Here is a 27,270-nt window from a genome sequence, read left to right on the forward strand (position 1 = left end):
GCTTCTGGAGGCTTCTTTACCAATCACCATTCACCTTTTCTCATATGTTTATTTGTTATGTGTTGTCTTTCACATTCCAGTCTGTTTTTCAGTCCCATGTTGTACCATCTCCACATACCTAAGACTTCACCCCATTTACAGCGCACAGAATTTCACAGACTCACTTGAAAATGGTTGACACAGTTAAGATAGTTACTTAGCATAAGCAAATGGATGGTTTAGCATAAGCATTCATAAGCAAAATCTGCTTTACCTCCTAATGCTACATAATGAGCTATATATCTTATAACACTAGTATATTGTTAAGAAAATGCTTGCTTAAGTGTCTTGCAATGTTACTTTTAACCTGCTATTCTGCCTTGTGGTTAGCAGCTCTGCTAGGCCACAGGTTACAGCCTTTTTATTCAGCTGCAAATCCAATGCTCCTCAAGATCCAAATACTGTCACCCTAAGAGTTTCTACTGCAAATTAACATATAAGCACTGTTTTTGATGTGGCGCTTTAATGTGCAGGAGAATAAGCTACTGCAAATTAAAACACACATGTAGACACATCCAGTTTTGGCAATTCTGCCATCTGTTAATTGAGCATCAGTTCTGAGGAAGCAGTGGGGCAGCCAGACAGTCCCTAACAGCTGATTTTAGATGCCACTTCCTGGCAAATCCAAATTCAAATTGCAGTATCCATTGTGCTTTGGCTACCTCCTATTCCCCCCAGAAATGTTCAAAGTAAAAACAGCTTCACAATTAGATTTTATCAATTAACCAAGCCATCAGTTTTAGTTATGAACTAAAAATTTTCAATTACTATACAACAGACCCAGCCCTTCTTGTGATAAAAATTGTTCTGGGAATATGTATATGTTAACAGCCTCCTTTCTGAATTAAATATGCAATAGTTTCACCAAATGAATCCCAATACAAGCTGATGTTTAGGGGATTTTTCTATATAAAACTACTGATATCAAAGATGAAATCTGCTAGAATGGTGCTAATAATAAATGGATGTTCCTATAACAGTGATAAGGTTGTTTTTACAGTTATTTGAGCAGCTTGTTATACCTGACTATTTGAAGATGATGGTATTCATATTGTTACTAAGAATTCATGCCAAGCATAATTTTTTTGGGTCGTTGTGAAGACATCATATTAGCATACGTTAAGTATTGATATAATACAGAATTGCTTTTGTGCCTATTTTCACAGCATAATAATGATCTTTGCTTTGCATGACAGATTTTGGAATAGAAAAGCATCAGAAACTCAAAAATATTTTTCAAAAAAAGGGTTTTCAATTTGATTTTCATTCTGCAATGTTTGGCACATCCCTTACCACTTGTGACCTGCTATAGATCATTCAGACAAAAACAGTAATCATGCATGTATTATCACACATTAATCTGTTAATCAACCAATTGAAGTGACAGTATTTCAGCCAAGAGGTTTCTCCCCCTTACCCTCCCAACATGGTCTCTCCCTTTCTACCCTGTAGAACTGACTTCATACCAAATCCTGAGAATTTAGTTAAAATAAGGTCCAACAATAGAGGGAAGGAGCAGATAAGAAGCATAATTTTGTAATTCTCTTTGTCACAACCCAGTGATTTTGGTGCCTCAGCATGATGGAATTTTCCCGCCACATGAGAGCCTCTTGCACAGCAAAGAGTTTTTGTTGCAACAGAAAAACCCTGGTGCAAGAGAGTTCCCGCCATTTGAATGCAAACTTGTGTCCTGTTATTGGCCAGTTCTAAATTATTCCTACGTGGAGGCTAGTAATTGGCTTGCTAGCCGTTTAAAATTTCGTGCGACTTCCGCCCAAGTCGGAGAACTTTGAGCACGCTGCAGAGTGCCTCTAAAGAGATCTGACTTGCAGCTGAGCTGATCGATAGACTGATCACCTATCAATTCTTCTCTCCGTCACCGAGCGCAATCCTCGACGTACCCTTTCCCTGCCTGCTTAATTTGTGGATGGATTAGCTGGCCTCAGCCTTGCCAGCTGGAGCAACTCATATAGTTGTTTAAGCGACAGGACCACCTGCGTCGTGGCTACAAGCGGCGTAAGTAAAGTTTTTGCAACCAATAAGCTGTGTCTGCCTCTCCATTCACCAGCCCGCCCAAACGACCGAGTGATTTTTGAATCATCTCGAGTCGGCTCTGTCCATCCGAGACACTCTTCTTGCAGTTTCTTCCTCTCTCCCCCTCCCCCTCCACCCCCATTTCCTTTCTACTAGCCCAGAACAAACTTTCTCGTTGGGTTGTTTCTTATACACAACCTTCCTCTCTCTCACCAGTGTCTTGTTCAAAAAGTGAAGATTCCCGTAAACTATATACGTAGATCTAGAAATTAACTATTACAAATCCCTTTCTTTCACCATCTAGACATATGTCTGAAACAGCAATAACCTGGCCTCAGGTCAGGTTTTTTAAAGAGGGAAGCAGCACAGGTAAGCTTGAGGGAGAGCTAATGAGCTGCACATGCTTGTAGTTAACATCTTGATTGAAAGGGTTCTTTTCACAGAGAAAAGCCAAGGGTTTGTGGGGAAAGAAATTATTTAAGAAGCAAGCATTCTGTAAGGGGGGGGATAAAAGGCCTGCTCTTTGGCTCTTAGTGCACATGACCTGCACCACTGTACTATGAGGGGGAGGTGTAACAGGGAACCCTGGCCCTGTTACCAGAAGACAGGTCCGCTCCTTTAAGGCCAGAACTTTCTGGGCATAGAATACTGGTAAGGACAGCATTAAATACGGAGCCTGGCCAGCTAGTCAGCTGACTGGAAGGGGCAGGCCAGGACTATAAAAACCCTGGGGAGAGTGGCAATAAAGGCCAGCAGCCAAAGGAGAAGGAGTGCATCCCAGAGCTCCATGGAGAAGTGTGGTGAGTGGTCCAAAGGCTGGAAGAGGGGACTACAAAAGTCCCTGGAGAGACAGCAGCCGCCCCAGAAGCCGACGGTGGGGATCTGAAGCACAAACCCAGCATAAGTGTAAGCTGGCATGTTGCTTTCTTGGATCACATTTTTTTTTCTTGGTGGCAGTTATTGTGCACGGACAGGACTGTCCATATTTCTTTTGTTTTTTGAATAACACCGGTGGTTTGGGTAAGGCCTTAGGGAAAGGAGGAGGCCTCACTTGGGAGTTCACTATAGAGTGGGGGCCCCAATGCCAGCAAGGGCACAGCTTTTTGGGGGTACATAGGATTTTGAGGTGCACTGACCTGGTGCCAGAAGGCATGACCTTAAAAGGCCAGGGTGGTCTGGTGCACCTGAGGTACAATTTTATTTTTAGTTTTTTGGACTAAGCTGAAGGGAGTTCAAGGCCATTCCCTAGCTTACGGACTTGTGCCACCCTGGCTGTTGGGCCAGGGGCTAGACCTCTGGGCCAGGGAGGCTGGGCTCTCTATTGGAGCAGAAAAGAGGGCCTGGAGCCTCAAGACAATGGAAAAGGCTAGAGCCTTTGAGTCAAACCCTGTTTGGTGGGTTAGATGGGGAGGACTAGCTAGAGGAAGATTGGGGTCAAGGCCTGTGGAGGCAAAAGACCCCAACATATGAAATCCAGTAGGTGGTCTCCCACTTTTAAGAACATCAGCATAATAATTTCCATCAAGACATGGCAGGCGAGTAAAGAGCGGGACACAAGAAACCTAAAAGGGCACCCCACGTAGGGCGCAGAGAACAGGGAAGATGGTGCTGGGGAAAGCAACCTGTTACAGGGAGAAACATAGGGGGCCCTTAATGTAGTTCTATTGGTTTCAATAGAGCTGATTCATGTTAGCTGAGAACCTGATCTCCCTATATTGGCTAAGTCTCAGAATGAATTTCTCCATGTGAAATTAGTGGATTACTGAGCACACTTAAATCTTGGATCCATCTATTGATTTCTTTGTTTTGTTTTCAAATATATCTTTAGATGAGTTTTCCTACTAATCAAAATTCCTACAGATGTAGTGGAACTGAATAAAGAAAAAACAATCCCCTTTGAGCTCTCAGGGAAAGAAATCTTTCCTCTGCAATGGATTCTGTCTCAGCCTGCAGTCTATCTGGTTTACTGAGGTTTTGGGCAGGGTGGTGGTGGAATACTTAGGGCATGGCAAGCTGAGTGACAGGCATTCTAAGAGCAGTCTGACACTGGCCATGATTTGTCAATCACTTCAGCCTCTTCCATGTGATTTATTGTACACTAGAAAGAGGGTTTGAAAAGGAAAGCCATCACGATATTAAAAATGTTGTGCAGAGTCAGTCCCTAGCTTAAGTAAGGCATTCTCATTACTCTCTAGCAATTCTTCTCTGGAACATAGAGGAACTGTGGGGAGCTTTCTTAGATGGCCCAGTGAGGGACAGAAGAAATACTAAGATTTGTGAATGTTTGGAAGATGCTGGGGGGTGGGGGCCTTGAATTTGATAAATGAAGCTTTTGCTTCACATTTGGTTAGTACAAGTCACAAATGCTCTGTACCTACAACTATTTTTTTACTCTGCTGCTATTGCATAGGTTCTTGTTCAGCATGAGTATAGACAAGTGCTGTGTCTTCTCAAGATACTAAAGGAAAAGTGAGAGTGAAGTTACATGTTACACTTATACCATGCTAAGGGCATTCAAAATGTGAGCTTCCATAAGTTAAAGCTTGTTAACTCATGCTAAATGCCCTCTGAGCATCTCAAAGTTATGCCACTTCAGGGGAGGGTTAACTCTGGGCCATGCTACCTAGCTCATCTTAAGGTAACTTCAGTTTGCTCCATGGAGATAAAATGAGAATTTGCAGTCCCCCAGCATCCCAGGAGGCACTGCTTCCAATCCCCACTCCCCAGAGCCGGAATAGAGCCCAGGTATCCTGGCTGTCTAGTGGCAAGTCAGAGCTGTACAAGGAAGAAACTGTACTAACACTACTCGGAACACATTCTAATTTTAACATTGTTTAACATTCCACAAGTTTAATGTGATTTAAGTGCAATATGTAACTTTACCTTTAGATAACATGACAGGAAAAACTGCAATGGCTACATCAGCTCTGCCACCTCTACCATTCCTACTGTGCCTGCCACAGGTGGAGATGCACCCCCATTTGCACAGTGGTGGGACGTTTCTGAAAACAGCTGGATATATTCAGGTCTGCAAGGGGCTATCAAGAGTAGTATCAGCTCTATTGATTACCTGGGCTACAGCCTTGTGGTTTATTACTATAATCATAGGCTGAAAGCTGCCTGTTGTAAGCTAAACATTAGGGACTAGATTGTGAGTAGAAAGATGTGCCCAAAATGAGTGTGCTTGAGTATGGAACACTGTAGTCTAACACCACTATCTGGGTTATCTGCTGAAAAAGAAGAGGCAGCTCACCTGCTTGTTCCCCAGTGCACCAAGGAAAGAAGCAAATGGGCAGAGCCATTACCCAGTTGCTCTAGTTGCTTGTTGAGGCTGTAGAAGGAAGTAATCATTTTGCTATTAATACAATGCAATGACAAATACTATCCCCCAATGGGTGCATCTGCAAGTGTTCTTTAATAAGCAGTAGCCTATTTTACTACTCATTAAAGCATTGCATAAAAAAGCATGCCAATACGCTAATGTGCAATAAAAAGCTACTATGCATTAAGCATTACTAAAAAAGCATGAGCTTTCACTACTGTGCATTAGGGCAACCTAAAGTGCATTTATTTATTAAAGCACATCGGAGGTATTAAATTTAATACACATTAGAAAAGCACATTAATGAATGTGTATATGCACCCAATGAGCCAGGAGAGAGTGGGTTGGGTTCAGAGGGGTTTTCTGGTGTTATTGTTTTGATGGTTTCAGTTTGGGCACCCCTCACTCAAGGTTGTGCTTACAGTCAAGAGTCAAGCCCTAAAATGTCAAACTGGCTTGTAATTTATAGAAGAAAAGGATACTTCAGGAAAGCTCTATGAAAATGGATAAGCTACTCTGGCTGGCTGTAACGTAGCCCAGAAAGTCAGTACAGCCAGATAATAACACTCTGGGGAACAATTGGTATAGAGTTCTCATGCCAACAACAGTGCTGTGAGGGTGATGGCCAAAGAAGTAAATCTATTGCAACAGGAACTGGATCAATGTCATATGCTTTGAAAATAAATTTCTTAGCTTGCCTTGATATTTTATGGTCATAACTGCCTTAGCTTTGTCTCAGCATTTACATGTAGCAGCAGGAGGCCATTATCACAGGATAATGCTCAATTCCATTGATATTATCTCTCTCTCAGCAAAAACAAATGGAATCTTTGCCAGCCAATCATTGCTGGATGGCCGACTATTGTTTACTGATGACTGTTAGGAAAAAAAGCCCTTCTATTGCAAACTTTAATCCTGTAACAGTTGGCAATTTTAATGTGAAAATTACCTAGGTTATCTCAAAATGCTGGCAATAGAAACTGAGATTGTTTTTGAGGTTGGATAAACAGTTGGCAAATGCCATCCATGCCTTTAAGAACTCACTAAAAAAACCAGCATGATTTGATTTGTTTGTACAGCAAAAAGATTGTTCTATAATCTCTTTGGAGTTGTTGAATTGGATATTCCTGCCAGTAGCACTAATGAAAAATCTATTGGCATAACATGTTGAGAAATCCTGAGATAACACCACTCCTCTCACATCCTCTCAGTAACATTTTTCTTTCAGAAGATATCATGAAGATGAATGGAATGGGAGAGACATCCCTTGTGTCCCAAAGTAAGGCAAAGTAGCTACAGTACATGCCATAATGCAGTGCTGAAGTGTTAATTCTGTCTTTGAGCTAAAAATAAGGCCAAATTATCCTGCCACCATCATGGAAATGTAAAGAAAATTTACTGAACTTAGTTTTTTTCTTTTCTCATCAGTTAAAAAACACCCTATTTCCAAAATAATTATTCCAAGTTCCATGTCTATTATAATATTTTAGGTATATTCTGACTAGCAATTACACTTAGTGAAAATTAATTCCTTTATAGCTGCAAAGCATATTGGAATAATAGAATTTAGCACAAGTACACACCATATTTGCTGGACAACAATTTATTTACCATTGAAGTCCAGTAAATGTGGAAAAAAATCTTCTCTTTTAGAAAAAGGAATTTCTTGAGAGTTTTCAGAAGAGAATTAAACATAAAATAGTTTAAATGCCTCTTATACTGTTCTTTCTGCACTGTCGTACACTCGGAATGTGCATATATTCCTCACAAATGAAACTTGGAACTTCTGCATAATGGGTGGATATGGGAGAACACATTTAAGTTATTATAGCCTCAGGTGCCTGGTTTAATCATTCACCTGAGCACTAAAGACCATTCTGATTAAGAGATATATAGATAACATGTATTTTGTGAAGAAAATCTGACACTGTATTTTTGTGTCACTATTTCAAAAATACCATTTTTCAAGGGTGCTGTGATGGATATACAATGTACATGACAACTGTTCTTGAAGTGTAGACAGTAAACAAAATTTACATCATACTGAAACTGGAGATCAAAAATGAAAATCATCAAAGACCAACCACCCAAAGTCTTATTAGCACTTTTCATTTGAAATCTAGCAAATATTCTCTCTGAAGTTTTCAAAAAAGATTCAACAGCTCCTCAAATAAGCCCTAGATCAGTATTTATTCACATCCATGGGAATCTTTTCATTTACTTCACTGGGTTTTGGATCAGCTCTTCAGGAATGGTTTGCAGGTTTACCAGGAAAAAGACAGGAATCATTTGAAAGCATATCATCCTCAGATTGTTACTTTGCCTTGTACTGAAATCATTGGTGTGCTGTTTTATTAACTCCATTTGAGACATTGCTATATAGACACATTAACAACATTAGGTATGAAATATGTTTGCACTGCTTTTATTCAAATATTCTGCCCTGTTTCTCTTTCAGTGACTTTGAAGATAATCCCTCATATGGAAACTTGTTCTCCAAGATAGCTGTTTTCTTTTGAAGCCTGTCTTTGTTTTAATTATAACTATAGACATGATTTGAAGGAATGGAAAGAGACATGGAAAATAACTATATATGGAGGTGACACACTGCCAATACATCCATGAATCCAAGGTAGAAAAGAATACATCCAAGAATCTAGAAAGAGACATATTGACCTAACAGTTCTTGAGAAGAAGCTCCTACTCAAGTCTTGATATAATCATAATAAACTGTCATTGCTGATCATAGAAAATTTAAATACCATAATGTTACCTGTCAGTTCTGTGTTCCTGAGGGAGCCCTGTGTGCCCGCCTGGCTTTGAACTGTCGGTCGTGTGCAGCCTTGGTCCAGACAGCTGGCAGCGGATGTCCTGCCTATCCTGTAAGCCTAGTGGTAGATGTTTATCACCCAGGTGGCCTCCCCCAGACTCACCTGCCATGACTTTGAATGTTATTCCAGTGGTGGGGGGCAAACCACCCAGGGCTCCTCTACGGTGGGAACTCCGCCAGGCGGCCTGTGGGCTCCACCTCCACCTCCCCCACACCCCAACCTCACACCAACCTTTTGGTGGGTCACTAGATCTTCTTGGCCATACCCCCTGTTACCAGATTTTCCCATTACTTTGGGGTGTGCTCATTTATTAGAGATAGTTTCTAGGGTCTTGGTAATTCTGTCAGTGTGCCGCTTGTGCCACCATACCGAGCTGTATCTCTCCCTTCTGCAAGTCCTCACCCCCAATGGAGCTATCTTGCAGGACTCAGTTTCAATGGGACTGGGTTCCTCCAGTCACCAAATCAGTCATACACACAAACACACACAAATTAACATGACACGCCTGACCTGGCCAGGTTGATCAGCATGGGCAGGTTGACACCCTCATATGCCAAGAATCAGTTCATCAAAGCAACAATAAGCTGCAGTCAGACACAAGCACACAGGTAAACAGAATACCTCTGAATCCGGCTGGGTGTCCAGCTGACACCCTCATGGGCCAGCATTCAGTTCATAGGGGCACGTCTGAGTCAAACTGGGTCAATCAGCCTGTACAAGCTGATCCCTTTATGTGTTTCAAACTCAGCACGTCCCAATCTTTGGCCTCTTGATGAGCAGACCCCACAGTATTTTTGGGCTTCACAGGGATCTTTATCTTAGGTAAAAGAAGTGTTGGTGCAGAGCACGGGAGGAAAGAGAAGCAGAGAAGGAAAAATGTACCCAGTTACTACCAGTTTGACTAAAAAAGTTATTTATTGCTAAGCATATGAAATATATAATGGTACTAATAGTAATAGACATGCAAAGGAAAAACACAAGCAATTACAATACTACCCTGGTTTCACTAAGTATTTGGGGAAACTTAGCTCAAGCTTAACTAATACAGTTCAGAAATGTATGCCTGAAGTGAAAAGAGAGAGAGAGCGCTGGGATCTCACCAGTCCAAGGTACTCAGGCTGCAAAGCTGATAGGCACAGTCCTTGAAGAGGGATGATCTGTTCTTCCAGCGTCCCAAGAATGACAGGGGATGGTGTCAGCACAGGAGTTTTCTTCTTTCTTTCTTTCTTTCAAGATGGCCACCAACAGGTAAAGCCCTTCTGAGCTCCTGCAGCTCAGGTGTCTTCTGTGCATTCCCCTGCACTCCCTGCCCCCCTGTTCCTCTCCCCACCCCCCCAAACCTTGCCTCTCCCCAGCCTGTGCTTGGGGACCCCCTCCCCGCCCCTTCCCCCGCTTTCTGAGCATTTTTCCCCTGGGCTCTGGCAGCCTCGTTTGCTTCTGCCCCTCCCCCACCCCCGCCTGAGTTCTCCCTGTGATTCCTGCTGCCTCCCTTTCTCAGGGCCCCTTACCTTGGTCCCTGCCATCTCCCCCTGCCTTGGGGCTTGCCCTGAGCCCCTGCAGGGTTGCTCTGCCCCCCCTCAGGCCGATTTGGGGGCGTTTTCAGCCCCCTCCCAGTCCCAGGTCCCCCGCCTCAGCCTGAGGCTTTTTTTTTTATTTTTCTTTTTTCCCCTCTTCCTCCTGTGGGAGAGTTAACCCTCTCCTGCTGGAATGCCTGCCAGCAGCCAAGGCAATTGGCATGGGGATATCTCTGTGGACCTTCCCCTCAGCCATGGCTTGCGGGTGCACGCCCCTCTCTATGTCAGGGTGGAGCACTGCGACGGAGCTCTGGCGGACCTGCTGGGATGACGGAGCGTCCGGTACACCTCCCGGGTAAAATCAGTGCCCATCGTATATTTGAGTTCTCCCAGCCTGGTGAGGGAGGTGTGTGCGGCGGGGCTGGACATTGCGGGGGTCCACCACTTGGTTATGCCCCTGGAGACCCTGGCAGTGCGGGTGGTGGCCTCCAACGTGCCCCCGCACCTGTCAGACTGGGACCTCACCAACGTGCTCGAGCGCTACGGTGTCCTCACCAGCCCCTGGCGTAGGCTGACCTTGGGGTAGTAGGGACCCCAAGCTGAGACACGTCCTGTCCGTTTGGAGGCAGGCGTTCATGCTCCTCAGGGATGACACCCAGAGACTGCCTCCCTCCTTGACCTTTGTGTTAGAGGGGAGGTCTTATGTAGTGTATTTCTCCCAGGGTGGGAATTTATGCCGCCGCTGTGGTGGCAGCTCCCACCTAGCTGCCCAGTGCCTGAGACCCCCCCTCCACCTCCCTCCACCCCTGCCTCAGCCAAGGTGGTGGACCCGGAGGTGGTGAACCCCAAGCAGCCTGGCCTGCCCCCCAAGGGGGAGATGCCGGCTACCCCAAAAAAAGCCAAGAGCAAGAAGCAAAAAGGAGCATCTAAAAGAGCTCCTGCCCCTTTGGGGCCTGCCTCAGGCAGCACCGGGGAAAAGGTAGCCAGGGAACCTGAGCCCACCCTGCCTGCCCCCCCAGAAACCCTGCCACCTCAGGCCATGATTGAGGGTGTTCCAGAGACATCTGGCAACCCCTCGCCCCCATCCCAGCTAGTGGGGCTTGTGAGCAGCAAGGCAGGGGGAGAGTGCCTGCCTCCCAAGCAGCAGCAGGCACGAGAGACAGTAGAGGGCCCTGCCACCCCACCGCCCGCTCCCCTGCCCACTGAGACCAATGAGGAGGAGATGGAGTGCCTGCCTTCTGAGCGCCGCAAGCGGCCCCGGGAGAGGGATCACATCTGTCCCTCAAAGCGGATGGGGATCGATCTCCCAGAGATGGTCCTCGACCCAGATACAGAGGGGGTCCTGATAGGGAGCCTGGCCATTGAGGGCATTTTCACTGGCCTCACCGGGAAGTCCCCTCCCAGAGTACAGCCCTGCCGGTTCTCGGTCGGCAATATCCAGCTCCTTCTGGAGAAACCCCCCTGGGTGGCCCCCAGCTATGGAGGCCTCCACAACCTATTGGACAAGACCAAGGGCCAGAGGAACATAGCCGAGAGTATCCGGCAATGGTGCCCGGACCCCACGCAGTTTGTCCACGCCGCTAGTGACACCACGAGGCTCATTCACCGGGACCCGGGCACACGTCAGCATGACTTCCGGCTCGAGAAGCTGGTGACCCGAGTGAGGGAGGTGTGGGGCCAAGGCGGGCCCACAGAATAGGGTAGGGCAACACTAGGCCTCCCCATCTCCGCGGTTTTTGCCCGGTATCTATCACCTTCTCTCCCACCCTGCCTACCTTTCCTCCCTCTTCTCCTGTTCATGGCGGTTACCACAATTGCCTCGCTCAACACCAACAGCTGCAGAGACCCAGTGAAATGGACGGCCGTCCTGGAGGGCTTGCAGCAAAAGCGCCTGCCGATCGCCTTCCTCCAGGAGACACACAGCGACGTCTACGTTCAAGCTGACTTGCACGCCGCCTGGAGAGGCCGCTTGTTCCTGAGCCACGGCAGCAACCTCAGTGCAGGAGTGGCGACCCTCCTCTCGCCACAGTTGCGGTACGACTCAGCGGTGGCACAAGAGGTCGTCCCCAGCTGGCTGCTGACCGTCCACGTCACCCTGGCACACCAGAGCCTGCTTCTTGTCTATGTCTACGCGCCCACCGATGGGAGAAAGAGGATTGCCTTCCTAGAGACCCTGGGCGACCTCCAGCATGACGCCAGTGAGAAGGATGACCTGCTTCTCGTGGGCGGGGACTTCAATTGCACCGTCGACGCGCTGCTAGACCGGACGGGGCCAGAGCCACACCTGCCTTTGGCCCGCAAGCTGCGGACCGTGCTGGAGGCGGTGGACCTCGTCGACACCTTGCGGGTGCTCCACGCTGATGTGCGACAATACACCTGGGCAAAGATGAGTGCCAGCGGGCTCGCCATGGCCCGCCTCGACCACCTGTACATCGGCCAGCACCACCTGCCGTTACTGTGCAGCAGCCGCATCGTTCCATCAGGCCTCTTGGACCATGCCCTGGTCTGCTGCAAGCTGAGCCTGCCCAGCAGAGCATATACGCGGGCCCCTTACTGGTGCCTCAACGTTGAGTTCGAGCACGCTGGCCTCCGGTGGACGGTGCCCACCTTTGAGGAACACTGAGTCCTCGAGGGGGCGCTGTGCCGAGTTGAGGCGGGATGCCTGATCCTCGTACTGTGATACCACCGGCCGCTCAAGCTGCAGAGACGCGTCCAGTGGGCTGAGGCCTTGGACTTTGTTCATGCAGGTCGACCCTTGAGGCCTCCACGGGTGTCCCCGCTGGCAGAACTGTAAATATGTAAATAGTCCTAATGTTCGTTGTGGGTTTTTTGTGTGATGTTTTGTTTAGTCTAGAGTGTACGGGCAGGCCTTGCAGGCCATGACCCCAGGCCTTCTCCATGAGGCCCAGATCTTCGGGCCAACCTGTACATGCTCTCTACTGGCCCCGATTTGTCACCCTCCCTGGAATAAATGCCTCTTAAAAGTCAAAGTCTTTCTCTCTTTCTTTCTCTCTGAAGCACCCACACTTTTTACAGATTTTTATACCCTCAGTTCAGCTGCTTCAAAGCATCCTCAGTCGTGTAAATCATTGTTTTTTCTATTGACAAGGGGTTATCTGGTTTGGAACATCTCAAGAAACTGATTGATAATCAGGAAACACGTAAGATTAGGGAGTAACCAAATACTTGGGAGCCAGCTTGAAATTCCTATGGATAGCAGATATACTGATGGGATATCTCATGGTTTCTTCAGAAGCAATAGATAGATAGCAGCATCAGGATTTTGGATTTTTACTTGTGCACAAGCCTCAGCTTAGCATGACTTTTCCAGATCTTACTGTCACAACCAAATTAAGTAATGCCCATGTCACAAACAAGTAAAACCATTCAAAACAGTTTTTTTCTGCACTAGGTTAACTAAGGGTTAACAATAATGATAGTAACCGCTTTTTTTTTTTGCTACGCATGTCAAAAAGAAATTTATAACTGCGACACTAACATGAAATAGAACTTAGCCTTCTGTGCTGTACATAAATCATTGTAACTGGTCAGAGAAAACAGGGAGTAACCCTGTGAGATAACACCCTAGCGAAGACCGCTAGATAATTGGCGATTCTAATTAAATTTATGACATGGCGAAAAGCAATTGGCTATTACACAAATAAAACCCGTCTTCACTTCCATGAAGAATGGGAGACCTCCGCGCACACACCTGAAAAAACCTTTGAATGTATGCGTGAGAATAACTGACAAATTGATCGCTTGTCAGTCTCCCCCATCTCGACCTTATCAGACGTAAATCAACGACCTGCTGGCCTGACTTTTTTCTCCGTTTATCTACCCGATCAACAAACTCTTATGCAGACCGACATATGGCCTACGAACCTTAAGCTGTAACTAACCAAGTATCTCTGACCTCTGCTATTCACCACCTTGACGGCGTGAGTAAATAATCTTGCTTTGCAACCGATAAGCGCCCGCCTAATTAATTCCACTCCAAGCGTCACAAGTACCCACCTGACGGCCTTCTAAGGACCCTTATCTGCCTGGGTGGGAGTCAGGGAGAGCTGCTGGCCGGCTGCCCTGGGTCCCGACATGGCGTCACGAACAGGATCAAGGGGAAATGTGATGAAGAGGGAATTAATTAAGAACTGCCCCGGTGTAGTGGGGGGCGCCGTGTAGATAACGCGGATGAATTATGGGCCCACATCGCTTATCACCAAGCGAGCGGAGCGGAGTCAGGGTGCGTCAGCGGCTACTTCTTGCTGAGAGGAGAGGAGGGAGTTGGAAAGGAGTGGGCAAGCTCTGAGTGGGACAAAAGAAAGATGATTAACGTAGTGTCACTCCTACTGTGTGAAAATGCAAACTTAAAAACCCAGTTAGCTACAGTCAGCAAAGCTGCTGCGGAGATGGCAGTGTGCCAAAACCCTCCGTTGCCACCAGAAAATGGCACCGAGAAAAATATGAGCTGCCTGGAGGACCTGGAAAAGAAGGGCGGAGCCACAGAAGAACAGGCGGGACTCCACCCAGCTACCCCGCCCCAGGAGATGATGTCGCTCCCAACGGCCCCACCTCCGTCCCACAGGGAGGGGGCAACGAGCGAGAATCTGATCCTCCCATCAGACACAGTAACAACTACAGCTGCCGCTCATCCTGTAACAATAACCAAGCAAGTAACCAACCCAGAGGGTGCAACCACCACCACCACCCTTGACGTCATCAAAGCATGCATGGAGATTTATGGAGGAGAGGACACCATCACCCTTCGCCTTCTCCTCAACCTGCTTGTTACTCAGCCAGCAGAGAATCTTTTAAGTCAACTTCCACGATTGCAAGCCCTTGTGAAGTCAGCAACCACAAACTCAGCCGTGGCCGTAAGCTATCTTACTGCATATCCAGTCGAATACCAAGGACCAAGACATTCCCAATTCAACTCACGAAAGGAATCAAGACTGCCATCCCAGAGGACACCGGAGGAAAGAGCCATGTTTGGGTTCCTCCTAAACTACTTCACGCTTACCAAACAACGGCTACACGTCCTAGGAGATGCGGGACAATGACAACTGGCACATATACTAGGCTACCAATCTCGACCGATCCCGCCAACCAGTCCGGGCCCAGGAGGCACCCACGCCTAACAGCGCACTCCGGATAACACCGCAGCCTGCCCCAACAAACAACTACTTGAAGGGGGCATCTATGAACTAGCGCTTCAAAAGCCCAAACCATGAAAGCCGAAGCTCACCCCTAGACACCACACCATCGTCAACCACATCCGCGAGTGCACAAGGAAGTCATCTGCGAACCCGAGCAGTATCCTGGCTCCTACTCTGTGCTCCTAGAAGGTGAACAAACCTGGTCGCTCATCATAGCTCATCACAACTGGCTAACTCGCCACCATGCTGTTCACCGAGTATGGCCACCCTTTTCTTTGTTTGTTTGTCTGTTCATCTGTTTTGTCGCCTTACAGGCCCAGCGAAGATGAAGCAGCAATCTGTAACTGCCCGATCGCGAGAATCACCAAGCACCAACCTGCAACACACCCGGGTCGACGCCACAATGGCTGCCTGCTCATATGTCGCAAGCAGGATCGTTGCTCTATTCCTGCAGTTACCAACAGATTTCTCGGCGAACAGAGCTGACTTTGAAACCTTCAACTCGGTCCTAAACCTTCTGTCATTGTAGGCCAAAGACACAACTAACGATTCATTTTATGGTTTTTCTTTTCCTGTTAATGATCTTGTACATATATGTTTTGTTTTGTTTTAAAGCCTGTTCGAGACTTTACGCAGTGAAGCCAAGTCATAATGTTTTGAGTGGAAAGCTCTGAATTATTAAAACAGAACAGCATTGATAATCTGAAGGTTTGGGGGATGTCGCAGAAAGGTCGAGTGTAGACAAAAGCACTGAATGAGAGAGAGAAAAGAGATAAAATTTTGCCTTTTTAGTTTGGTTTCTTAACTGGAACACGAGAGAGCACAAGAGACAAATGTGAAGGCTTATTGTATGTTGTAGGTGGATGGAGGACAGGAAGTGTCAAATCATTGAGAGAAAAAGCAAGTAGTGATGCATGACAAGGTTGATGCGTTTTGACAGTCTTAAGCAAAGAAATGAAGAAAATTGCGGAAAATGCCAAACCGACTTTCGGGTATAGGCCAAGGTTGGCTATCAGACCTCTTCCGTTGGTTTGGGTGGGACACATGATCATGGTTCCTCAACTTGTTAATACCCTTCATTATGCTTTTGTTATCAATTGCTATATTTGTGTGTTTTAGTTGTTGAATTTTACAGTATCTCAAAACAAAATTAACCACGCTTTTTGCTTTTGTATACACCCGCTTGCCAAACACTAACAATGATGAACAAAATGGTTTGTACATAAACATGATGTGACTTGCTGTGCCATGGGCAAGGGGGCATGTCACAACCAAATTAAGTAGTGCCCATGTCACAAACAAGTAAAACCATTCAAAACAGTTTTTTTCTGCACTAGGTTAACTAAGGGTTAACAATAATGATAGTAACCGCTTTTTTTTTTTGCTGCGCATGTCAAAAAGAAATTTATAACTGCGACACTAACATGAAATAGAACTTAGCCTTCTGTGCTGTACATAAATCATTATAACTGGTCAGAGATAACACCCTAGCGAAGACCGCTAGATAACTGGCGATTCTAATTAAATTTATGACGTGGCGAAAAGCAATTGGCTATTACACAAATAAAACCCGTCTTCACTTTTGTGAAGAACGGGAGACCTCCGCGCACACACCTGAAAAAACCTCTGAACGTATGTGTGAGAATAACTGACAAATTGATCGCTTGTCAGTCTCCCCCGTCTCGACCTTATCAGACGTAAATCAACGACCTGCTGGCCCGACTTTTTTCTCCTTTTACCTGCCCGATCAATGAACTCTTATGCAGACCGACATATGACCTACGAACCTTAAGCTGTAACTAACCAAGTATCTCTGACCTCTGCTATTCACCACCTTGACGGCGTGAGTAAATAATCTTGCTTTGCAACCAATAAGCGTCCGCCTAATTAATTCCACTCCAAGCGTCACAAGTACCCACCTGACGGCCTTCTAAGGACCCTTATCTGCCTGGGTGGGAGTCAGGGAGAGCTGCTGGCCAGCTGCCCTGGGTCCCGACACTTACTATAGTCTTTTAACAGACTTAAGATAATTATTGGGGTGCTCATAACCTTTTGTGGAGAGGACTCCCACCAGTCATCTCAGGAAAAGTATGACAACTCCTGTGATTAGGGCTCCAACGGGCTGGACGCTGTGATGAACCCTTAACCATTGTTCAAATGTTCCCCATACCCCCTCTGACTCGGTCTCTTGCCTCAGCATTCCCTAACCCGGCAACTGAGCTTTAGTCAATCAAGTTTAAATAGGCCTCCCATACTGGGACCGGGGAATGTACAGCCTGAGATGCCTATTAAACTTAGAGGTGTGTGTGTGTGTCTGGAGGGGGGAAAGTCCTTAGTAAATCCAGATTAGAACTGGTCTGATAAATGCTGAGCTGGGTGTGTGTGAACATGGGTTGATTAACATTTGGAGCACAGATTCCCCATCATGCAGTGCTCCCCTGCTTTTCTGGTGCCAGAATTTACTGCAGTCTCTGTTTCAGGCTTTCTGTTCTCCATCTCTCATGTAAATGAATGGTCATCTGGTTCCATCTCGGATGCAAATGAGACCTAGGGCAGTTGTTTCACTCTTGTCACCCTTATATGGAGGGTCTTAAGTGTGTCTCTCACTGCATCTTAATCAGTTTCATTTATGTAGAGGAGGGGAGGGAGGGGGGTGAGTCAGACAGACTGCATCCTGTGCCAGGGTTCCCAAGAACACACAGCTGAGACATAACAATTCCCCCTGTTGATGGGGTGCTTGCATTGAGCAAGTATCCCCATCACATTCTTGCTCCATGGTACTGGTTCTGATCTATCCATTGCAATTGTCGCATCAGTCTCTGGATCCAGCAAACTAGTAGCATCAGACTAATTACTAGTATAATTTGAAAACTAATGATTACTACAATGGGGTGAAGCATGACATTTAAAAGACCTGTTGCATTGGGGCTCCACGCGAACAAAACCTCCCACCAGGAGTGATGGCCTGCATTTTTAACTGTACCTGCTAGCTTAGAGATTTCCTGATTGTGGTGTTGAATCTTGAGTTTGCCATTCTCTCCCAAAGCTTTAAGTCTTTACAGTTCAGCTTGTAAAGAAGGATGAGTTAATAGTTCCTTAATGGCAATGAGACCCATTCCTAGTAAAATGGGGGACACTCTTTGTAGAGCTCAGGGTAGGCATTCAAATGTTGTATGGTCCATATAGGTACAGGTCCATATGGTCCATATAGGTACTTGTGATCTTAAACTTAAGATCACAAGTAACAATGGTGGTTACATTACAGAAACAGCGATTAATATAAGGCACCATAGGTTGAGTCCAATATCCATTAATTAATACAATATCACATCTTGTTCTCATGCACACACACGCTTTACCCACATAAACAATAGCAGATTCCCTTTCTTGAATAACATCGAAGGAACAGTGAGACTTGTTCCCAGGTTGTGGGAAAAAATATTCATCATGCTCCTCCAATGCTTGGTCTTCACAGATGTAACCTAAACCATCTTTTCTCCTACACCCTTTTACATTTACTGTTTTCCACGCACTATCTTTCTGTCAGGCCCAAGTGTTATGATCCCTGGAGTACATTACTGAGCTATCATCAATTTGTAATCCCAGTGGGACTACTGGGTGGATTGTTCTAATTTCCTTGCCTGCCACAGTTATAAGGAATAACTGCAAGCTTTGCTGGTGGTGATTGTACGAAGCATTAACTAATCTCTACCAGGGCTGGAGGGCTAATTCTTCCTCCGTTACATGGGGCCAAATTAGGTTGATTGCTTCCATGGGAATTTGTCCCATCATGGCTTGCCGAATCATTCCCATGATGACATTTTGGGTGAGAGCCTGAGCTTGCTCACATGCTAAAGCCAATGATACATTCTTTTGGAGGGACTGTACACCAGACATCATTAATTTTTCATCCCCTTCTATGAGTTTTTCCCACCCAGGAAATACCTTACTTATTAGCTGCTGTTCTTTGCTTAACATTTTTAAAGGTGCAGTTAATGGAGTTCCCATTTTCCCCATATTTTCAGTGGCATATGACAGCTTATTAGCAAGAACTTCTATATTTGCAGTATCAATTAAGGAGACTCCTGCTCCTACCAGTGCAATTTAATAACTTATGGTACAGGTTCCTCTTCAGTCTATGATGGCTTACAGAACTGGTAGCGACGCGATAGGGCCAGGGGGTTGCTTCCATTTCCATAGAATCCATGCTTGTGGCACAGCCATTTTATTTCCTGGGCTCCAACCGGCAAACACTTCCAGAGTTTCAGAGGCATCGCAGGTTCAGAATAGAGTGTGGACATCAGACTCCAGATACCTATGCACAGCAATGCTTTGGTGCAGCTATGGAATGTCATAATTTGTGTTTTGAGACCTGTGAGGGGACAGAGAAGAGAAAAACAAACTCCCACACTTCCCCCGTATATACTGGGAAAAGCTGGGATCAACATTGCAGGGGAAAAGTGGAACATTGATCTACAAAAGGGTGGCCATAACAAGTTGAGCACTTCTCTGGCCTTTTTCTGCCTCAACATTGGGGTAGGCACTGACAAGCCTATCCAACGCGTATTTTCCAATGGCTCGAAGCCGTTCCTTCCTGCTAGCCAAGAAGGGTGGCCGGCAGGATAGAGAAGACTGTTTACCCTATTCCTTGATGGTCAGGTGGTTTACCCTTCCATTCTTTGAGCTGTGAAGAATGAAACCATTTCCTCCAAGGTTTTCTACCTTTTCCATTCAGGATTTCAACCTGATTTTCAGTGTGGTTACTAGTAGCAGCATTTTTGGCTAAGGCATCAGCTTTATTGTTCCAATGTGCTTCTTCTGAGTGATTTTTCTGGTGCCCCTTTGTGTGAGTCACCCAGGTGTCCCCAGTTCTTTCTTTGATCAGGTTAGCAATTTGCCTCCATTTGTCTGAATGAGAAATGGGACGCCCATCTGCAGCTACTATTTCTCTCTCTAACCAAAGTGGGAGCCACACAGTGATTGCTCTGGCTGTCCAGTCAGAGTCAGTATAAATAGCAACAGAAGTGTCCCGAGATTCATAAGCTAGGACAGCTTTAACTGCCTCTACTTCAGCTGCTTGGGCAGAATGAGGGCGAGCTGGTCCTTGGAGCACCTCTCCGTCATTTATGCGGATGGCTCTATACCCTGTTAGCGGATGCCCTTTATGATAGAAACTTGATCCATCTGTAAACCAAATTACAAACCCCTTCTGTTGTGCATCTGCAAGCCTCTTATCTCCCTTGACAGGCCATTCAAGGTGTTTTAGAAGAGGGAGGGGGCAGGTATGCTCTTCTCCTTCTATGATTAATCCATACGGGGCTGGTGAAACAGCTTGCTCCTTTTTAAACTCTACTCCTCAGTTTACTAGGGCGAGCGTCCACTGAGCAATGCGTGGGTTAGAAACCTGGCTGTCTTGTATTTTCCCTGATATGATGTACTTAAGCAGGGAATGCACAGTCTGAACAATGACCTTCGACCCTCTAATAATAAATTCCCAATGTGCAAGGCTCCAGACCAGAGCAAGACACTCCTTTTCACAGGGGTAAAGCCTTGCTCTGTTTGATTTAGGAGCCTGGAGGCATATGCAATACTCGGAGCTTATCACATTGCTTTTGACTAAGAGTGGCTCCAATACTTGTTTCTGAAGAGGCCAACTGAATCACAAAAGGAAGGACAGGATCTGGATATCCCAGGGCTGGAGCACAAGCTAAATCTTGTTTTAAGGTAGCCAGAGCAGTTTGTTGGTCTGCTCCCCATTCCCAAATCCTGTTTTTCTTTAATAATTTGTACAGAGGCTTAGCTTTGTCAGAGAACATTTCAATGAACTCTCTGGAGAAGTTAAAAGTTCCCAGAAGAGCTTGCAAACAGTGTGAACCTCCTTAGTGATTTCTCTGTTCATTTTTGCAGTGGGGTGTGTATCAAAATGTCATCCACATATGAAATTACGTGTGAATGGTGCTTAGGGCTCAAACGGTTCCACATTTTAGTGACATGGGCATGGCATATACTTGTTTTTTCTTCTTTTATACATGATTCCTGCCTTAGGGGATCCTCATTTTCTGTTTGGGGCTTCTTCAGCCAATCTCCCCCGTGACACCCTGGCACCCAGCTTGCTAGACTTACAAAGGACTTTTGCTATTTCCCCCTCCTTTCCCCCCCATCCCCCCCCCCCACACCTCATCTAACCAGAACTAAGCAGAAGAAAAGTTTAATAGGCACCTCAGACCATACATTCCCTGGTCCCAGTATGGGAGGCCTATTTAAACTTGATTGACTAAAACTCAGTCACCAGGTTAGGGAATGCTGAGGCAAGAGACTGAGTCAGAGTGGGTATGGGCAACATTTGGACAATGGTTAAGGGTTCATCACAGTGTCCAACCCATTGGAGCCCTGACCACAAATGCTGTCATACTTTTCCAGGGATGACTGGTGGAAGTCCTCCCCACAAAGTTTATGAACACTGAAAGTAATCCCCTTAAATCTGTTAAAAGACTACAGTAGAATCTGAGTCATGCTAAGCTGAGTCTTATTTACAACAGGTAAAATACAAAACACTGATGCTGACTTCACAGTGTAAGCATAGCTAAGCCATCTGAGAAGATCCCTTCCAGTATATTCATAATAATTTCAAGCTGGCTCCTAGGTGTTTAGTTACTCCTTAAAACGTAATGTTTTTCCTGGTTGTTAATCAGTTCCAAACCAGATAACCCCTTATCACTGAAAAAGGTAATTCATTTAAATTTAAACTGTTTATATAACAGGATTTTCCCTGTCAATTATGGCTTGGGACCTTCTTGATTTACACAATTAAAAGAATGGTTTGAAGAGGCTAGACTAAGGGTATAAGAAAGCTGTAAAGGAGCAAACAGTGTGCTTCAAGAGAGAGAAATCTCTCTGACACCATCCGCTGTTGTTATCAAGAAGACGGGAAAAACAGATCATCTCCCTTCAACGATTGTGTTAGAAACTTTGCTTGTCAACAAATCACCTGAGTGCCTGGGAATGGTGAGATCCCAGCTTTCGCTCTCTCTCTTTCTCTCTGTCTTTTTCCTTTTCTCTCTAGGCATAGCTTTCTGAACCTAAATTGTATTATCTAAGCATGAGCTAAGTTTCCCCAACTACTCAATTAAACCAGGGTAATATTGTAATTGTTTTGTTTGTTTTTCCTTGCATGTCTATTACTACTCATACCATTATAAATTTCATATACTTAGCAATAAATAACTTTTATAGTCAAACTGGTGGTAACTGGGTATACTTTTCCTTCTCTACGTCCCTTCCCCACTTGCTCTGCAGCAACGCTTCTTTTACCTAAGCCAAAGATCCCTGTGAAGCCCAGAAATAATGTGGGGTCTGCTCATCAAGAGGCTACCACTACTAGGAGAGTTAGAGCAAAAGATTGGGATGTGCTGAGTTTGAGACACATAAGGGGATCAGCTTGTATAGGCTGATTGACCCAGTTTGGCTCAGACATGTCCTAATGAACTGAATGCTGGCCCATGAGGTGTCAGCTGGACACCCAGCCTGATTCAGAGGTATTCTGTGCGTGTCTGACTGCATTTTATTGTTACCTTAATGAACAGATTCCTGGCATATGAGGGTGTCAGCCTGTACATGCTGATCAACCCGGCCAGGTCAGGCATGTCACATTAATCTGTGTGTGTGCATTTGACTGATTTGATGGCTGGAAGAACCCAGCCCCACTGAAACTGAATCCTGCAAGATAGCTCCATTGCAGGTGAGGACTTGCAGAAGGGAGAGATACAGCTCTATATAGAAACACAAGTAACACAAGCAGCACATTGATAGAATTACAAAGACCCTAGAAACATATCCCTAATAAATGAGCACACTCCAAAGTGATGGGCAAATCTGGTAACAATAAACGTCAGCAATGAAAATTATTCTTTCAATTTCCCTGCTAAGATCTAAATATCTCACAAGAAAATTAAACAATTCATTTTTATAATATCAATATATCTAACTGAGATTTTACTTGTAGTTTTTTGTACATTATTTAGAAAATGGCCCTTGAAAAGGTCAACCACAAAGTTCATATTAGGAGATGCAAGTTTGTGGAATATGCTTCCAAAATCTCAATGAGAAATACAATAGCAAATGGAAAATTAGCTTCTAATTTTATTTTCAACTTTCTTTGGTATTTAAATCAAATGGTGGGGGAAAAATGTATTGGAAGATGATGACATGCTGTGAAGGCATAGGCAGTATCTTTTCAGAGTGTGGCATGGTACATTTCATGTCCTTGTGCAAAACTACTAGCAACATAATTATTACAGCTATGTGGAGAAGCAGGAGGAAAAAGAAAACAGTCAGTAAAACAGACAGATTTCTAATGACAAATCATATAATACTTAAATTGATAAAATTGAATAGTATGCCTTTTACACCTTAATACTGAAGTTACAAAGAGTATTTTATTAATAATATGTTTTAATTAGAAAAACATGTTATTTAAATGTATTACTTTCAGACATGCCTCAAAGGTCTTAGGAATCATTACTATAACATCTTTAATTGTAGTTTTTCTTGGAGAAATGGATTATATGAAAATTAATAGCCCTAACATATAGATTTAATCCACAAACCACAAAAGCTGTATTTGCCAGAGCCATAAGTATTTGAAGCTTGCTAATGAATAGAGGCAAAAAAGGGACATGCTCAATTAATTTATTGATTGGCAATCAAACTGTATAAATCAGCTACTATCTCTGTTAGCTGCAGTTTCTTGCACTTGATGACCCCTTCCATTTTCTACTGTAGGAATGCCCTAAGGAAATCATTATAGGATACTTTTGATGTTAAGGCTTTATCATAAAATTCCAAAATGTGGAAAAACTCTTCTTCAGATAGGTTGACACTGTACTCTCGCAGAACCTGAAACAGGGAGAAAATTGACACTGACTGCTGGGAGTTAGGAGGCAAGGGGGAAATTCAGTTCTGTACAAAGCTTTAGCAAAAGGTCTCTATATCACATCTTGCATAAACTTCCTGACAAAATCTGCCTGAGCACTGAATTCTATAAACTTTTTGATATCATAAAATCTGTGCAGACCAGATCCTTCCTTTTACCTTGCAGCTTTCCCATGCCAGCACACTAGAGTGACTGCTGCACTTAAACCCTCTTCAGACAGTGATTTACTGTACTCTGCCACTTACATCGGAGTACCTTGGAGAATTGGTAGCTCTCCATTTTGCTCTGACTTCTTACCACATGAAGAGGTTGACTTATAAAAATCATACACTAAGCTGCTGCAAGATCAAGAGAGATGCTTAAGAGCTGTGGCTGACTTCCTTTTCCTACTTCTTAGGGGCTCTGGGCTCCCTCCACCCAAAAACAGAAGGCCCAAACCAACTCAATATATCTGTTGTTCCACTGTGAGAGGTTATTTTTCAATGGGCACAAAGTGCTTGGGAGATCAATGCCCCCTTCATAATTCCTCTTTCCTTATCTGAGGCAACAGACATTTAACAACCAGAGTTTTAAAAGTACATAGGTACAGTAAGATACATAAAAGGCAACACTGGGATTTTCAAAGAGGTTCTGAGTACTATTGAAAAATTATGCTTAGTGCTAATCTTTACAGCTTTGCAATTTGACTTTTTGCTGCTGGTCAATGCTTGAGATACATCCTTCTTTAAGTACAACCTCTACATCCCACAGGGTACTCCCATATACTGTTCACTGGCTACATAGTTATGTCACATCTGGCTGAGGCTTGCCCAGTAGGCCAAGGGGTCACAGAGCAGAGGCTCCATGTCCTCGGCAAGATAGGTAGGAACCGAGGCTATGGTGCTACTTGGCCGATGCTGGGGTCTGGTGCCTCTGGACCCCAACATGGAAGCCATGTCCTTGACCTACACTGGCAGCACTTGTGGTGGAGCAGACTGGCTGGTGGATGGAGTGTTGGCACAGGAAAGTGGATCCCCTTCTTCCATGTCTCCCTGACTCTGCCCTTATGCCTCCCTAACTCTGTTCACCAGCACCTCCATTTAGTGATCCAGGGTTTTACTGCTGCAGATGCTCCCCTTCACCCTCTCGACACACATGCCTGCCAGTACGTGGACCGTACTGGACTGCAATGGATCCATATATTTCTTGATGCCCTCCTTCAGCCACTTCACCAGTGTCTGCACCTCTGGTGACAGTGGCTTGCCCCAGCCAGGAACGTTGATCCTTTGGAACTTCTCCATTTCATTCTGCCTCTGACTTCTCCATCCCACTCTGTTTTCTTAAAGGGCCACTGATCCCAATCTCCCCAAGCAAGGCCATCTCATGGATGGTCTTCTGTTGCTCCACCAGTCTTTTGAGCATTAGGTTTGTGGAGTTCCACCAAGCCTCCACATCCTGCACGATTTTGTGCTGCGGGATGCTCAGCTCTTCCTGTTTGTCCTGATGCTCTGGTGGAAGTAGCCTGCCCCCTTCCTACATTTGGAAATGAGCTGGCTGGTTGTGACATTGCCCTCACTGGCAGCCCTGTCCCCCTACAAGGTGTGCCTGACTATGAGGTGGAACTTGTGTGCCACACAGCAAATGCCAACAAAATTGGCATCATGCACTACCTTGAACATATTGGCTCCGTTGTCGGTGATCATGAACCTGCAGGTAAGCTTGCCCTGCCCAACGAGCCACCCCTGTACCATGTGGGTAATGGCCCCCATGATCTCTGTTGCTGTGTGGCACTAATGCATCACCTCTGCTTGAAGGAGGGCCCACCGACGGCCTGACTTTTCGCACCAGTGCCCTGTGGGGGAGAGGTAGACATGATCCAGATGTCTGAGGTGAAGTGTAAGGCCACCTGGGGACCTACCTTGTACAGCTCCTCCCTCAAGTATTCCCTGCATGCTTCATACAGGGAGGACACCACCGTCCTGCTGAAGGTGGTGCATGCAGGCACATGGTATGATGGGGCCACGAGCGCCATGAGCCACCTGAACCCTGGCCGCTCAACTAAGCAGAGATGAATAAGCAGTGGAAGCAGGGAGCAGTCACCAAGGAGGCGCACTATTGCAGGGAATCAGTTAGACAGGCCAAGGCGGGGCTTGAGCTCAGGCTGGCTTCAACAATCAAGGACAATAAAAAGTCCTTCTTCAGGTACATAGCAGGCAAAAGGAAAGCTCAGAGTAACATAGGGCCCCTGCAGGACAAATCAGGACAGTTGGTGGTTGACGTGGGGAAAAAAGCAGAGCTCTTCAGTGAGTTCTTTGCTTCAGTATTTCTATGTACCGACCAAGCCAATTCCCCCACCTTGATCACTGACATATGTCCACATGGCACCAGTCCGCCTATGGTTAGTTCTGAAATAGTTAAGGAGCTCCTGGAGGAGCTGGATGGGTACAAGTCAGCAGGCCCAGATGACCTCCATCCATGGCTGCTGAAAGAATTTGTCAGTGTCATAGCTGAGCCACTGGCACAGCTGTTTGAGCACTCGTGGTGCTCTGGCCAGGTCCCTAAGGACTGGAGAAGGGCCAATGTGGTGCCCATTTTCAAGAAAGGGATAAGGGATGAGCCAGGTAACTTTAGACCAGCCAGTCTTACCTCTATTCCTGGGAAAAAGCTAAAGAAAATAATCAAAGAACACATTTGTGCAGGCCTAGCTGGGGAAACAATGCTGAGAGGAAACCAGCACGGGTTTGTCACAGGTAGATCCTGCCTGAGAAACCTTGTAGTCTCCTATGACCAGGTCACACACTTCCTGGATGCGGGAGCTGAGGCTGATGTCATCTTCCTGGACTTTAGGAAGGTCTTTGACACAGTTTCGCACCCCATCCTCATTGGGAAGCTAGCTGACTGTGGAGTGGACACCTACATGGTCAGGTGAGTGGCCAACTGGCTTAGGGACCGCACCCAGAGAGTGGTGGTGGATGGCTCCTTCTCGGCTTGGAGGGAGGTGACCAGTGGGGTCCTGCAGGGTTTGGTCCTTGGACCAATATTATTCAAAATCTTTATCAGCGATTTGGACAAGAGCGTGGAAAGCACCCTCTCTAAGTTCACTGATGATACCAAGTTATGGGACAAAGTTAGTACACCAGAGGGCAGGGAGCAGCTTCAGGCTCACCTGGACAGGTTGGATCAATGGGCAGAGAGGAATAGGATGCAATTTAATAAAGATAAATGTAAGGTACTTCACCTGGGAAGGAGGAACCCCCAGCACACCTATAGGTTAGGGAGTGTCCTTCTCAGCAACTCGGAGGTAGAGAGGGATCTTGGAGTCATAATTGACTCCAAGATGAACATGAGCCGGCAGTGTAATGAGGCCAATCACACCTTATCATGCATTAGCAGGTACATGACTAATAGAACAAAGGAGGTGATGCTCCCCCTCTATGCGGCACTGGTCAGGCCACAGTTGGAC

At 45.7% G+C, this 27,270-nt stretch overlaps 1 protein-coding gene across 1 annotated transcript in view; it reads right to left on the reverse strand.

Annotated features, from left to right (window-relative positions):
• Window positions 1-23,570: 23,570 nt before the first annotated feature.
• Window positions 23,571-27,270, reverse strand: part of EFCAB6 (EF-hand calcium binding domain 6) — a 208,210-nt gene continuing 204,510 nt past the window's right edge. The window contains exon 23 of the mRNA XM_059726207.1: window positions 23,571-23,791. Coding sequence (XP_059582190.1) covers window positions 23,669-23,791 — 123 coding nt within the window. The 3' untranslated portion in view covers window positions 23,571-23,668. The remainder of the gene's footprint in view (window positions 23,792-27,270) is intronic.

The sequence above is a fragment of the Alligator mississippiensis genome, chromosome 4 (genome assembly GCF_030867095.1).
Source record: "Alligator mississippiensis isolate rAllMis1 chromosome 4, rAllMis1, whole genome shotgun sequence".
Lineage (NCBI taxonomy): Eukaryota > Metazoa > Chordata > Crocodylia > Alligatoridae > Alligator > Alligator mississippiensis.